The sequence below is a fragment of the Spermophilus citellus genome, assembly GCF_964194105.1.
Source record: "Spermophilus citellus genome assembly, chromosome: 17".
Taxonomy (NCBI): domain Eukaryota; kingdom Metazoa; phylum Chordata; class Mammalia; order Rodentia; family Sciuridae; genus Spermophilus; species Spermophilus citellus.
This window is the reverse complement of record NC_138199.1, coordinates 25,542,670-25,559,091: the sequence shown is the minus strand read 5'-3', so window position 1 is coordinate 25,559,091 and position 16,422 is coordinate 25,542,670. Positions and strand designations below refer to the sequence as shown.

Here is a 16,422-nt window from a genome sequence, read left to right as displayed (position 1 = left end):
CAAAGAAGTGAAACAGATTTTTGTATAGGATACTCCATTTGGTAAAATAATGCTTGTAAATACTGAAAGCATCTTTCATTCCTGGTATGAAGTCTGAAAAACATGGAGAAGGGGTCTAGGAGGGAGAAGAGAACCAGCTGAAGATCAAAACTTGGTCATATTTTCTTTACAGATCTATATTGAAATAGTTTGAATAAAATACAACAGGAATTTACCTCAAAATGATACTGGATTGTGGGGGAAAGAGTAGGTGAAGCATTTTATAGATGAAATAAAATTAGCCCAAGTTCATCAATGTTGAAGCTAGGTGATTAGTACTTTTGGGGCTGATAGGAGTTATTATACTATTTAGTCAACTTTGGTATTCATTTTAAACTTTCCCATAATTGGGAAATAAAAATAAACAAAATTTTGTTGAAGGCAAGTCATAAAGATGGAGACTAAATTGTGACTTTGTGACATAACACTTGTGAAACACAGATGAAATACTGTCCTTGTTCTTTGATATCTGTGTGTCCCCCACAAAGCTTGGCACGTAGTAAGTATTAGTAAACATTTGGGAAATTAAAACTGACAATATATTCAGAGAGAACAAAGATTAATAGATCTCATCCTAATAGACTTCAGGAATGGGAATTGTCCTTTCAGATAATAATTACCATCATGGTGAAGAGATGGTTCCGTCGGGTCTGTCGATCAGGAAAGAAGATGGCAGCTCCATTGAGAAGGGTGTTCCTGACCTCTTGTTTTAATATCTCCATGGGCATGGAATCTCCATCCACCCTATCTACCACTAATAAAAATGAACAATGGAATCAACTTTAATATGTTCCATCTATTCACTTACAATATGTATCGCTAAAAACTGGTGAACAAAACTCTCTGTTTTTAGTTAATATCAGAGCAAGAATTGCTTTTGTACAGGTTAGGCAGTATAAGAATATTATTTTTTGTTAACATTTAACTAAAACAAAGACTATATATGTCAGTTCTTATTTCTTTCTCTGTTCTTTTGAGATATAACCTGGAAAAACCTTAAAAATACTGTCAGATTGTCTCGTTTCATCTTCAATTTGTCACTATAATCTCTTCACCTCAGCCTTGATTGAGGTTAAAACTGAATAGTGTGGCTGGGTGTGGTGGCGCATGCCTGTAATCCTGTGGCTTGGGAGGCTGAGGCAGGAGGATCACAAGTTCAAAGCCAGCCTCAGCAATTTAGCCAGGCCATGAACAACTTAGCGAGATACTCTCTTCAAATAAAAAATAAAATGGGCTGGGGATGTGGCTCAGTGGTTAAGCACCTCTGGGTTCAACCCCTGGTACCACCCAAAAAAAAGAAAAAAAAAAAAAAAAAGCTCAAAACTGAATAATGTAACAGTAATTACTCTCACTGTGACACAGGAGAAAATGGGAAGAAGAGAAGTCAGTTGATAAAGAAATAAATTTGGAACTTGAAATGGTAATTCAAAGAAACCCACCACAGCAATACCTTTCTGGTTTGCATGAACACAGGAACCTCCCCATGCCAGCAAGAGGTCAGTGCAGGGTTGTATTCAGGGAATTCCCCAAATCCTTACCATCACATAAGTGTATGTAGAGCTCCTTGGCAGCCTCCACTCCCTCAGGGCGCTGGGTTGGAGGCTTTTCTTCCCCAGAGGCAGCCAGTGCATCTCCCTGCAGCACTGAGAAGGAACTCTGGAGGAGCCGCAGCAGCAAGGTTTGGGCACATATGCACTCTTCCCTTGGGCTGCAGAAGGACACAAAACATCAGAGAGCAAAAGAGCAAGTTGCCTTCACTCTCCAAAGCCATACAGCGGTCTACAGAGGACTCTCCTCTGGATAACAGGCTTAACAAAAAAGAATGCCAAGCAAGAGGAAGGGCAGAACAGCAAGAATACTGTACTAGGAGTCTGAAACGCAGGCCTCATCTGACGCTGCCCTCCACTGAGAAGGAAATTCACTTCTAATCCTGCCATTTCATCTGTATACTGAGGATGAGTAACTTGAGACCACAATGTTTCAGACTTTGAACTTTTTCTGATCTTGGAATATATGTACACACATGAGATATTTGTTGGTGGGATCCAGTCTAAACATGGAATACATTAATGTTTCATATACAACTTATACAAATAGTCTGAAGACATCTTCATACAGTATTTTCAGTGTATCTGTAGTTGTTGGTTAATTTTTACCCGTGTTTTGACTGCAGTTCATCACGTGAGGTCAGGTGTGGAATTTTCCACTTGTGGTACATAAAAAGTTTCAGATTTTGGAGCATGTTTCAGATTCTCAGATTAGGGATGCTCAACATGTATTACTAAAATATTCGACCTGCTTATCCTAAAAGTTGTGAAGTTAATCAAGTAAGAAAACATCTGTGAAAGCACTTCTTAAATAAAGTATTTCATCAAAATTTAAGGTATTTTTTTCAATAATAACCAAATCTTTCAAATCAGAATAATATATACGAGTAGAAAGTTAAAAAAAGAACAAACTGTCCATTCAGAATAGCAAAACTCAATGTTTTCACTTTTGTTTGTGATTATCATAACAAATTCTGACCTACTTTTGCTTTAGTTTACTGTAAAAATTCCAGAAGATCTGCAAATCAAGACCCGTAAAGTCCAGAAAAGATTTATATTTTAGGCCACTTTCCTTTTGCTGCACCTAAAAAAATCATAAAGACCAGAAAAAGCAAAATTAAAAAAAAAATGCATTTACAGCAATATTGTAACGCCTTTGTTAACTCATTGTTAAGGAGTGAGGTGGCTCCACATGAGTGAAATTCTCATATAACTGACACTCTTAACTACTAAATGTTTGTCAGGAACTATTTCTGGTATAAAGTTTTCTAAAATATGTATGTGTATGTACAATTTATATATATTGTATAAATTTATATATATTATACATACACACATTTATATATATATGTATGTACATATATATATAAATGTATATATACACATAACCCTCTTAACACACACACCATACACACATCTGCAAAAGTTTCCTGACTTCATAATGCAGCACAGTCTTTACCTAATGGTGATTAATGTCCAGAACCTGTTTGACCCTTTCCTGCATATGGACTGAACTTCTGTTGTAAATCCACCTGCTATTCCTAGGTCTCTTCCTCTAATTTGCTCTTTTCTGTTGCAATATGAGCTCTTAGATGACAGAAACCAAACTAGTCATATATGTACATTGAGTCACCAGCCTCTAACTGTCCTGAGGAAAATGAAAGCCAGGAGCAGACACTGTTGTATACACCCATGAGAGGGCTCCACTAGATTTCTGAGATGAGCTGTGTACTCCATGGTAATGTTTATAGTAATCTTCCATTGAATAAATTGTCATTGGGTTTTATTAGTGGCTATAAAAGTTGGTATCAAACCCACAAATGATTTTAATTTAGTAAATAAATTTTATTTTAGTAAATAAATAAAATTCACCTAAACTTCAATAATAATTATCTTAAGACTTATAAGCCTCATGAATTTACTTTACCTTCCTCCCCGGGCAACCGTTGCTGGGGACCCTTTATTTTTTAATTTTATTGTTTTGTAGTATTGGAGGTGGAACCTAGGGTCTTATGCATGCTAAGCAGACATTCTATCACTGAGCTACACACCCAGTCCTATGGCTAGAGAACTTCAAGCAGTGTTTGCAGGTCTATTTGAGGAGAGATCACAACAATGGCCACATGCCACTTAGTCTTTCGCTGGCTAATGCCATAAGTGCCCAATATTCCACTTTCCTTGGCCCTTCAATGTCATTACAGAAGCATGATGTCTGTTATACACATTCATACTGCCGTGGTATAAGTAGACCCAGGTTTACTGGTTGGTGTTTATTTCTTTTAACACTGTCATTTGTTTTTCCTAAAGAAATGTAGTGTAACAACTGAGGAAAGCCTACCAGGTCATGGGCGAGTTGTTGGATGAACTGAAGGGTCCTGAGGAGCAGGGTGGCCCCACAGACACTCTCTGTGTCCTTTCTGCAGTGGGCACAGAGGATGTTTTGCTCTGCCTCTGCTCTTGCAGGCCGGAGGTATCCACTGATGCTCAAGCCTTGCACTCCCAAGCGCTCTGCCGACTCCTGACGGGTGCAGAGGAACTTCACCATCAAATACTAGAAGGGGAAAAAGAGATTTCAAGAGGACTCAGAAACCCTAAATACAATAAAAGTGGGGAAAAGAGTTTTGTGGGGAGGTTCCAGATTTTAATAACTTATTAGATACCATTATGTCCACTAATTCAGATACAAAATCTACGTCCAGAATCTACAACAAACAGAAAAATAGATAGTACAAATGCAGAATTAAGTCAGGTTTTGGTAAAGATTATCCTAAGAGAAATAGCCCTCTTCAAGGCAAAAACAGAATAAGAGAAGTATATTTGCCATTTAGTATGGTCACTTAAAAACAAAAATCAGATATGTGATGAAAACACACATGCCTTCAATGCCCTGAGGAACTCTCTCCAAGTCCCCAACTGATACATGCAACTCATGTGCTGGAAGCCCAGGAAACAGTCTTATCTGCTCAAAGCTAGGCTATTTTCAAAGTCCAACTTTTGTATAATCAACCTGCTTCTTAGAGTTTAAGTTATAATCTACTACTTAACTGCATAAATATCTACTGAGCATCTGATTTGTGTAAGTCCTAAAGATAGTTCTGAATTCTCTTACATGTAAGATTTATGCTTGAGGTTAAAAAAATATTAATCAGCCAGATGGTCATTGCTTCTTTTGTAGCCATGGAAAAACCTCTCCTGCATTTATACATGGACTTACTGTTCTCACAGCCTGAGATGCCTACTCTACATATCTTAGCCTGGCTAAAGATGAAGGCTAGTCAATTTCTAAAACTTGGCATCATATCACAATTCCTGGGAAGCCTTCCTGGGTGAATTGCAGGCTGGGTAGAATATTCTGCATCTGGGCTGCAAAAGCCCTCTGAATTTCCCTTTATCACAGCCCATATCACATCTCTCTCTTTCACTGGACTAGAAACTCCTTGAGGTCAATCCTTCTCTGAGGTTCAGTGTTGGCACAGGGCTGGTAAATAAGCAGTACAATATATACAAAATAAAAGCAGGGCAGCAGGCAAACACATGAAGGCCACACTCATGCTTACCTTGGCAACTCTGCACTGCTGCAATTTGACATCTGCTTCATCCCACTCTTCTTCCAGCTCAAACCAGCCAATAGGATCATCCTCTCCCAGGTCATCAGATGAGCAACCAATCCTGTGAACACAAGGGTAATCACAAAACATTTTTCTCTTTCTAAACTTCTCTAGTGTTTGTCAAGTGAGGCATCACCTGGTGGCATTTAGCTTATATAGAAAGCCTGTCTGTGACCAATTAGGGACTGGGTGTGGCACCTGGTACTGCTTGGAATACAAAAGGTAGTTGTTGGTAATTGCCTCTCCATCTCTCAGACTTCTTATCTGTAAATTGGGAACTATGTCAGACTCAAATATAATTTGGGAACTAAGAAGAAAGTGTGCTTCTCTAAATAAATAGCTCATCTAAAGAATGAAACATGAAGTGAGGAGCCTTAACTGAGATTCTCAGGAGGAAGATACAAACAAGGGCAGTCCCAGAAAGAACTAAGGAGAGATTTATTTTCTTCCCTAGGTCTGGTTAATATGTGTATGACCAGCCTAGATGAACACTTTCACACCTTGGAGCTCCGACAAAACAAAATAAAACAAAACATCCCAAACCCCAGCCTTCATAATCCTCAGAATTCTTTCCTGTTCCTTAAGAAATCCTTCCATGAAAGCATTACAGCCTTGAAGCCATAGAAACACAACTGTGAGCCATTTCTTTTTGAAAACTGGGTACTAGTTGTACATGGTGCCTGCAGTTCCAGATACTTAGGAGTCTGAGATGGGAAGATTGCTTGAGCATATAAATTTGAGACCAGCCTGGGTAACACAGTGAGACCCCATCTCAAAAACAAATAAATAAATATTTAAAAATGCATATCTATTAAAAAACTGCATTTAAAAATATTTTTTAATTACAGGTGGACCGAACTTTATTTATTTGTTTGTTTGTTTGTTTGTTTGTTTTTATGTGGTGTTGAGGATCCAACTCAGGGCCTCAAATGTGCAAGGCAAGCGCTCTATCACTGAGTCACAACCGCAGCCCTTAAAAAACTGCATTCTTTAATGCTACTCCCTTTTCAGGAATTAAACAAGAAGAAGGTGGTGGCTGTCTTTTCAAATAACATTCCTAAAACATTACACTATTCTGGCTGTGATACAGTTACCAAGCTAGGAACACATGAGGGGTATGTTCAGAATAGTTCAGGCTGCATGGATACCAGCAACAAACTCCGGGAACTATGACAAGAATAAAAAAGACAATCCAGAGAAGATTCTGGAATAGAGGGGAAAAAAATGTTCTAGTAACATAAGCCGTTCTTGGCACAAACCTTTTGTGATACAATTAACCCTTAAAGAAACAGGTAGAATTCTCTTAGACCAAAACCACATCAATGAATTTCATCCACAGCATACATATGAAGATTTTTACAATTTACTTTGGGTACTATCAAAGAAATGTCTGTGATATACAGAATATGCAGAGTGTCAGAGAAGAGAGAAGCAACCATAGTCACTAAACCATACTGCATAGTAGGCAAGAAGGGGAAACAAGAATTGAATGCTATTGTGCTTAAGCAAGCATAGCAGCCAAACAGCTGACCCTGGAGCATGGTGCCTTACCAATGCTCAAACAAAGAAAAGAAAATGTGCAAGAAGATAGATGTGTGCACATTAACATTTTAATTTCCACACTGTAAAGAAACTGTTAATATATAGGCAAACTAATCAGGATTTAAGAGTAGTTCAGGCTGGAACCAGGAACTAAAATCATTAAGGGAATAGTGAATAAGCCTGTATTTAGGTTAAAAAAAAGGGGGGGGGGGCTGCAGTTGTGGCTCAGTGGTAGTGCACTTGCCTTGGCATGTATGAGGCCCTGAGTTCAATCCTCAGTACCACATAATAAACAAACAAATAAATAAATAATATCCATTGACAACTAAGAATATATTTAAAAAAGATGTGAAAGACCTTGTTTGACAGCAGTTTTATTAGGGGAAATAACTATTTTAATATGTCCCAAGAGTGGGATATAGAAGCTTCAAATTAGGTGTCATTTTTGGCTATTATTAAAAAACAAAGCATTTTTTAAAAAGGCATGTCTGGAGCCAGATGTGGAGGTGCACACCTGTAATCCCAGTGACTTGGGAGGCTGAGGCAAGAGGATACCAAGTTTGAGGTCAGCCTTAGCAAACTAGTGAGGCCTTAAGCAACTTAGCAAGATCTAGTCTAAAACATAAAAAGGACTGAGGATACGGCTCCATGATTAAGCACCCCTGGGTTCAATCTCTGGTACCAAAAAATAAGTGTGTGTGGGTTGAGGATGTGACTCAGTGATACAGTGCTTACTTAGTAAGTAGAATGCCCTGGGTTCAATTCCTAGTACTCCCCCCGCTCCCAGCAACAACAACAACAACAAAAATATGTGTGCATAGCAAAGGGAGATTTCAGGAATGAGACACAATTGTTCCAATTCACTTAGAAGGCTGAAATTAAGACCACCTAATAGAAATTACAAAAGTGAACTCCAGACAATGGGTATAGTTCAGTAGTAGAGCACTAGGTGGGGTCCTGGATTGGATCCCCTAGTAATGAAGAAAAAAAGAAAAAGAAAGCTTCATATTCTAATCATTGAAGTTCCTTGATTTTCATCACTGAATACTCTGTGGAGGCAGAATGATCATTTGTCAGGGAGGCAACAAAGGAATTTCAGATCTTAGATCTTTGCTACTCAAAGTGTGGTCTATGGATGGCCAGCATCAAGGTCACATGGGAGCTTGTTAGAAAAGAGTCTCAAGCTCTATCCAAAACTAGTGAATCAGAACCTGCATTATCACAACATCTCTCAGTGGCTTGAATGCATATTAAAGTGTAAGCAGCACTGCACTTGATAATTAAAGACTTGTATTAACTCCATTCTATTTCCTGTCAAATACAAGTACACAAATGGAAACTACAGTTCTGCTCTATGAGTTCTAACTTACTCACAGCAATAAGGGAGGCAACATTGCCCAAGGGTTGCCAATGACTACTGTGACTACAACAATAGATCTGCTTTTAGCATTTATCTTATTAATTGCTGGGTAACAGTGGACACCTCAGTCCTGCTTTCCTGCTACTTCTCTGCAGGAATTTTTCTATGTTGTCCCCTTATATTCCGGTGCCACTTGTCTTGCTTATTATGATGTCCTACCTTCTCTTCTTTTCCAAGTCCACACACCCTGGAATTCCAAAGTGATCTCTTCTAGTCCTACATTTTAAACTATCGTTTCAATGACTTCCTTTTCTATCCCTTCAGCCTAAGTTTCTCTTCTATGCTCTTAATTTGTTTGTTCAACTGGCTGCTGGACATTTCAAAGGTTTCCTAGAATGTCAAATTCTGCAGGGCCAACACTGAGCTTGTCATCTTATATTAACCTGTTTCTCCCTGGGCTATTTTCTATCCCAGATAAAGGTGCTAACAAGATCCCCAGCTACCCAAGCCCCAATGCCCCTGCCCCCAGACCTAGTGCCATTTAAGTCATCTTCTCTCTCTTGCTCCCCCATTGGTCTGTTCCCAGGAACTGCTATTTTGAAATTCTAGGAGTCTCTTTATCAGTTCACCTCACTCCATTGCTACAGCTGCTGTGGCTGCCACTCTGGTCAAGGTCACCCCAGCTCTGACTTCCTGGGCAACAGTGCCAGACTCCTTCTATCCCACCTGCCTTTGTGATTGCTTTCCTCCATCCATGCTGTACATAACACAAGCCAAAGTAGTTCTTCTAAAACATACTGTCTCATTTTTCTTCTTTGAAACTCCTCCATTACATGCTTCACTCTCCTCCCTGCTCTACTCCCCGTCACCCTCTCCATAAGGGTAAATTTCCCAGTGTCCAGGTACTTTCCCCTAATTCAGGAATGCATTATTCTCCAGACATTCTGAAGATGTGTGACCCTGCTCATAAAAAGAACAGAGTAGGAAGCAGCAAACAAATTAACACACATTTTTACATATGCAGTCAATGTTATCCACTGTGGTGGGTTAGTGGTACTTTTTTCTTTTTTTTCCCCCTCTACTGGTTATAAAAAAACACTTGGCAACTTTATTAATAATGTTTCAAATTATATGTAATCCAAATTTAAATGAACAGGAAGACTGATAAACAAATTGTGGTATATTCACATAATGGAATACAACCTAACAATAAAAAAGATGAATGATGACACAGATGAAAATTAAAATCACATTGAGTAAAAGAAGGCAGACATGAAAGGATATACACTCAATGATTCCATTTATATAATAGTCTAGAATAGGCAAAATAAATCTACAGTGATAGGAATCACAATGGTGACTGCCTTAGATGTGGAGGGTACTTGATTGGGAAGTGACTGTGAACTTTTGGGGGATGATTGAAATGTGCTATGTCTTAACTGGATAGTGAACAAATGTGTGTATAAAATTGTCAAAACCCATGAAATAGTAGTGGTACTTTTCTATAAAAACAAGAAAGCATATTTCACCAATTAGAGAATAAGTACATTTTTATCAAGTACACAAATTTTTGATCTGCTCCTTACCTGCTTTTTACAAATTGCCTGAGCTCCTGAAGCTTCCATTTGTCATATTTTTCAAACCGCTTAAAGTGTTCCTCTGCATGAAATTTATCAGAAGGTGAGTTATAGGCAAAAACCAGGCCACACTGGGCACCAATGCCACCACGTCGAACCTGAAAACAGAGATCAGGATGGAGAACATCAAAGTGGTAAAAGTTCTACAGCTAGCTGGGTGCAACAACACACACATGTAATCCTTTCAACCCAGGAAACTGAGGTACGAGGATCTCAAGTTCAAGGCCAATCTCAGCAATTTAGCTCTAAGAAAACAATAAAAAATAAATAAAATGTTTATAGAAATTGTGATTTTTAATTTGAAATGAGAAAATATCACACAACTGACCATCTTTATGAGTCATACCTAAAACCTTGACTGATGTTTGATCAAGTCAAGCAGGTTTAGAGGCTGAGAAAGGGATTAGTTTCTAGAACACTGTGAGGAAAGACTTATGTAAAAGACACTGAAATGGACAAAAAGAAGCTCAGTGGTAGAATGCTCCTGGGTTCAATACACAGTACAAAAAAAAAAAAAAAATCTATGGCCGTTTAGTTTCCAATTAATATGGTTAAATTCAAACCTCTAAAACAAAATCAAACCAGTGAAATGATACTCAGACTTATTAACCCACAGAAAAGTGAGAAAGCGGCATCTCAAGAAGTGTTCTTTTTCAATGCTTACAGTCATACCATTCACAGATTTCACTAATCTATCCATCTTTGTGCCCTTAACCTCTGCTATAGGCCTGACAAAGGTCAATAATCACTATATACCCAATGAAACAGTAACAATATGGCCTTCTAAAATGTAATCCTACTATTTAAAAAAAAATAAGTAGTAACATTGCTTAAAGAAGTTAGTAGGACAATTACCATGATTCTGATTTGTGTAACTTGGAAGGCAGACTCAGTTCCTGCAGAAAAAATAGTACTTGCTCTGGTTTTTCCAGTCTCTGTAAGAAAACCTGAAAGAAAGAAAAATGTACAGTTAGGATGACTGTGCATTTTTATAGCCCTAAGAACTAAGATCACAAAAACAAGGGGGTAACTAGTCTATCTGGTACCATCATAAAAATGAGTAAAGGTTCACCTTTGGACAGATGCAACTTTCCTGACAAAGCCCTAAGTAAGCAGAACACCACCCAGGTACTATTTCCTCAGAGAACAACTCTTCAACCTTACAGGCAGCTCTGCTCTGAAGTAACGATTAAAAAAAAAAAAAGGTTTATTGAGATAGTGAGTTTAATTCAGAGACAAAAGACTGCACACTCAATCATCTTCCTAAATCATACCTAAAACCATAACTGATGTTTGACTGATCAATGCAAGCAGGCTTAGAGGTTGAGAGAGGGATTAATTTCAGAAGACTGTGGGGGAAAGACTGTAAAAGACACTGAAATGGACAAAAAAGAATCACTGGGTGTCCTGTCTAACACGTTCTTTGGTTAAATCCATCTTTTATTGTCTCTAAGCTATTCTATAATTCTGTGGGGGTTGTAGGATATTAATGGCAATGCAAATGATTCCTGTTGGAAATAAAAATTGTGTTCTGTGGAAATGAAACTGATTATTCCTTATGGAACTAAGCAATTTTGAATCTAACTGTAAATTAATTTCAGTATTCTTACTGTTCTATGTGTATTTTATGAATTCTCCATTAATAAAAAGTATGTCATGTTTGTTTCCATTTGCACAGCAGTCATGATTTACCTTTGTCACTAATTATCCTTTAACAACTCACAAAACGGTCTTCTGCAAGACTCACAGTTGCCTTTCCCTTTCAAACATCTTTATACATAAGGAAAGCATATGGTCACATCAGCATTAAATGACCATTCTTCCTGGAACACTGACTTGTTCTCAACCATTTTCCCTGTCAAGATGAAAAGACTGAAACCAATTTCATGCTTCTTATTTCATTATACTTAATTCAGTAAAATAAAAATTTATGAGCCTGAATCTCCATAGAACAATGTGCAAAATTTGTCACCAAAACCAATGAAAATGAAATCTGAAGGAACCTGTACTAATTCATAGACAGATGCTATGATTTAGTTCTACCAAACAGTAGTTCTGTAGACAATTTTAAGAAGGCATAGTGGCAGAAATGCATAAACTCTCCTAACAGCAATACCAAAAATTATCCTAATTATTGAACTAAAATCTTTCTCAGAGGTCTGGATGACTCTATTTGAAAGTATTTATTGCAAAAGAAAATAAGTAGATAATTTTTTAAAAGGAGTCTACTGTGAAGACTATTAATACTACCTAGAAGTTAAGTGCTTAATCAGACATTTAAGTTAGTCTCAAAGTTGTAGAAGCAATAATAATTTAAAGCAACAGAATTGGAAAGACAATATTTTTTATATAACACTGTCACCAGGTACACATTTAAACTTTGGTTTTTTTTTTTTTTTTTTTTTTTTTTTTTGTCTTTTTGGCGATGCTGGGGATTGAATTCTGGACCTCATGCATAGTAGGCAAGTGCTCTACCACTGAACTACACTCCAGCTCATATTTAAGTTATTTTTAAAATGGGAGACACACCTTAAAAAATGAAACCTTGTGTTTCCTTTTCTGGGTAAAAAACCAGCTTGGAAGTTTAGTTGTGATATTTTATATCTATGATAATTTGACACCCTACCCCTACTTGTCAAATTTACTCTCTCAAATGACAGGGAAAAAAATTAATCAACCATGGATTTAAAGGACTTAAGCTGGGCAGAGTGCATGCCTGTAATCTCAGCAACTCGGGAGGCAGAAGTAGGAGGATCGTAAGTTCAGTCAGTCTCAGCAACTTAGTGAGACTCTAAACAACTTAGCAAGACCCTATCTCAAAATAAAGAACATAAAAAGGGTTGGGGGTGTGGTCAGTGGTTGAGAGCCCCTGTGTTCAATCCCCAGTACCAAAAAAATAAATAAATAAAGGATTAATATCTTCCACTTCAGTTCCTACTAGCCAGTTTTCCTTTCATTTCTAAATAAACATTTATGTTTATATTTTAAAGTTTTTATTTATTTTTTGAGGTAGGGGCCTCACTAAGTTGCTGAGGCTGCCCTGGAACTTTGGATTCTTCTGCCTCAGGCTCCCAAGAAGCTTGGTTAAGTCCTGGTGTAACTGGTATGTGTCATCATATTAGGCTCCAGTTTTCCTTTAAAATACCACACCAAGTGGCAGTGGCTTTCAGGAGTGTTAACTTTCTGGAATGTTGGCATTCGTTCTCTGGCATTCTTGGGTACTACAGTGGCACCTGTCCACAAATGGCACATCCCTGCAGTGGTGGAACCTGAGGTAGACCAGTGAACAGAACTTTCATCCTGTAAGGGGGAAAAAAAATCTGTTCTTCCAAACCCAGCAGTTCTGCTTGTAAGGACTTTGCTCTTGTCTCTAGAATCCTTTTTTTATAGCAGAGCAAGAGACCCACAGGTAACCTGAGTTACAACATAGGGAGTTATAATGAGAAGCCCAGGAGGAACTGAGGGCTCTTCCCTCACCCATCCACACAGAATCACAACAAAAGTAACAAAGCTATCAGCTACAGCAAGATTTTCAAATTCACTCATCCAAGGGGGTGGAAGGTAGGAAGGAGAGGTAGGTCCATGTCAGACACAGAAAAAAATAACAAAGTATTAAAATCATACACCACCAAGAGCTAGCAAATGCAACTTGCAGGTGTAGGAAAAACTAGTGTAGGTTTTTCCAACTTAAAAGTGTTAAAAATCTATATTCTGGGCTGGGAATGGTAGCATGTGCCTGTAATCAATCCTAGCTGCTTAGTAGACAGGAGGATCCCAAGTTGGAGGCCAGCCTAGGTAACTTAGTGAGACCCCATCTCAAAATATAAAAGGAAAAATACATAAATAAATGAATATAAGAGGGCTGGGAGTGTAGCTCAGTGGTAAAGTACCCCTGGGATCAATCCCCAGTAAAACAATAACATCAAATCCTCATTCTGGTGTCAGATAATTTGGTTCCACATGCTCCAGAGGCAAAAATTCCAGTTTTTCAGAATGAAGGAAAATGTAAAGGGTCTTTGGCAAAGAAGTCTTACATTTCCTGTGTAAAGTAGGAGAAAAGTGCAAAGAGCTGTCTCTACCTCCTCCCAACCTCACTGGCTTTAGATGGCAGGTGACTCAACAGACCTAGAGAGTGGCCGGACATGGATGCAGTGAAGGAAATTTTCCTGCAGAGGTTGAACTGCTAAGGGAAAACTAGGGAAACCATCTTGTGCAAGTATAATGCTTAAGAGGAGGTACTGAGAAGAGGAGGTACAACAGGGAAGGCATGTTTTCCCAGGGGTTTGTACTTAATTGGTGCTAAGAATGAACACAGGAAACAGGAAAGAGAAGAGGCAACACTGAGAATGTATGAATGAAGACAGCAGTGCCGTGAGGAAAGCCAAAGGGAAACCAATTCAAAGCAACAAGCCATGCCTTCCTATGTTCTATACCCTCCTTTTAAAAATCAGCGAGATTCAAAAAGGTACCGTAAGTACAAAAGTGAAACATATATGGCACTGAGCTGGTGGCCACCAAGATGGATGAAGAACAGACTCACAAACACCCCCTGGATATGCAAAAGAACCACCAGCAAAATGAAATGCCCATTAGGAATCATTAAGTTGATACTAGGGATGAGTGACGCTTCCTCCTAGGTAAACAAATGCCAAATCAGCTGCATTGGGGGAATACCCCTTTTAGCTGTGTTTTCAGCAGTGTGGTGCTACTGATCTACTGAATTTCTTAACACTTTGATATAATACAACAGAAGGACAATCCAAACTAAAAAACAGAGAAAAGCAATAACTTTCTGTTGTAAGAGGAGAATTTGCTTTTCAAAACTTGAGTTTGAAGAGCTCTCAGACTTTCAAATACTTGTAAATTCTTATAGGTTATTAATACCAATACAGATTACTAACATAAATAATTCAGCAACTCTTGCCAACAGGCTGAGGTAAAGACTGCATGCCTGAAAATGTCAAAGACCAGAGTATGACTTCACACAGCTGCCTTCTGAGCACACTAGCAATTGTCCCACCCACTGCTCACCATCCCTCGTCCACGGTTCCACAAGGAGGTTTTCAGGTCCTGACTTGTCTTCTTTTCCTTTGACATCACAAGCCTGAAGAGTCAACTGGAGAGGTTTACCTGCCAAACAAAAGAGAAGGCAAGCCTTAAATCAGCTCTATGAAAAAATGAAAACTAGTGGGCATTGTGGGTGGAAATGCAGGCCTATAGTTACCCACACCATTAATAAGTTATTTATTTATTTATTTATTTATTTATTTATTTTTGCGCCAGGGATTGAACCCAGGGGCACTTAGCCTCTAAGCCACATCCCCAACTCTTTTAAAAATATTTTTAGTTACAGTTGGACACATTACCTTTATTTTATTTTTATGTATGTTGAAGATGAAACCCAGTGCCCCACACATGCTAGGCAAGCACTCTATCACTGAGCCACAACCCCAGCCCCCCAGCCCTTTTTTATATTTTATTTAGAGACCAGGCCTCGCTAAGTTGCTGAGGCTGGCTTTGAACTCTCCTCCTGTCTCAGCCTCTGGAACCGCTGGAATTATAGGCATGTGCCACCACATTCAGCAAAGTTACTGATTTTAAAGCATGATGTTAGGCAAAAATGGACATTATTCCTCTGTGCTTTCCTAAAAGAAAAAAGTAGAGCTATGTCCCTGAGTGATTCCAAAGAGAGGTCTCTAAAATAATCACTGTTTCAGAAACAAAGCATATTATAACATAGATTAATACTACAGATTCAACATACTTTGTAGGAGGTGGAGTCCTAAAATATCATTTTGAAGCTAATAATCAGTTTTACTGGTATTGTATTTTAAATATATAAACAATGTTTTAGGTTTTATTTCTTCAAAACATCTCTAGGAGATGTCTCAAAAATAAATAAACACACAAATAAAAAGGATTAGGAATGTAATTCAGTGGTGAAGTGCCCCTCTATTCACTCCCCAGTACACCCCCCAAAATATCCAGGTCAATTTTAATAAAAATCAATTTTTGTTACGGTGATCTGACTTCTTTTAGTAATATAATAAATACTTGTTAACCTCTAACACAACCCATAACTGGCTAATTATCTGCTGTTCCCCTCTCAGAACAACTACTCTGAGTCATAAGCTTTCCTGAAGAACACTTCAGCTTCTAGAAACTACCTCTCCCTCCTACCTAGCCATGCCTGAATCAGGACCCTACCTTTCCAAATGTAGAACGAAATTGGATTTAAAAGACATCAATTGTATGACTTTAGAAGTTAAACATAAAATTAAATCATGAAATCATATTAAAACAGAGGTACAAATATCACAGCAATGCCTCTATTACTAAAGAGGATGGGATCTAATATCCAAAGTTTGTGAACAAAAACTTATTACTAGAGGTCAGGATGGCAAGCAAGTTGTTCCTCACATGACAGGTGCAGTCACTGGGGAACAGCTGTATGGGGTCCTATGTTAGGATGGACTGCAAATGGGCCCAGGAGGGGAAAGTTGTGGCAACTATGTACAAACATAATTCTAAGAAGCTGTGTGGGGATAAGAAGGATACACTCTAAGCAAAGGATCCCTTTGCACCAGGTCTTGACTAGCTTCCTCCCTCCAGATGAGAAGTACTCCAACTTTTCAAATCTCTTAACCTATCCAATAAGATATTCACTAAAGATGGCTATGTTCAAATGC

General features: G+C 38.3%; 1 protein-coding gene across 4 annotated transcripts in view; it reads right to left on the bottom strand.

Annotated features, from left to right (window-relative positions):
* Nucleotides 1–16,422, bottom strand: part of ZZEF1 (zinc finger ZZ-type and EF-hand domain containing 1) — a 152,737-nt gene that overhangs the window by 106,671 nt on the left and 29,644 nt on the right. For all 4 annotated transcript variants that reach the window (XM_081270831.1, XM_081270830.1, XM_081270833.1 and 1 more), the window contains exons 9-16: nucleotides 14,765–14,863; nucleotides 10,589–10,680; nucleotides 9,683–9,831; nucleotides 5,144–5,255; nucleotides 3,925–4,137; nucleotides 2,570–2,670; nucleotides 1,578–1,747; nucleotides 660–793 (exon numbers count right to left, since the gene is read on the bottom strand). In XM_081270831.1, coding sequence (XP_081126957.1) covers nucleotides 660–793; nucleotides 1,578–1,747; nucleotides 2,570–2,670; nucleotides 3,925–4,137; nucleotides 5,144–5,255; nucleotides 9,683–9,831; nucleotides 10,589–10,680; nucleotides 14,765–14,863 — 1,070 coding nt within the window. The remainder of the gene's footprint in view (nucleotides 1–659; nucleotides 794–1,577; nucleotides 1,748–2,569; nucleotides 2,671–3,924; nucleotides 4,138–5,143; nucleotides 5,256–9,682; nucleotides 9,832–10,588; nucleotides 10,681–14,764; nucleotides 14,864–16,422) is intronic.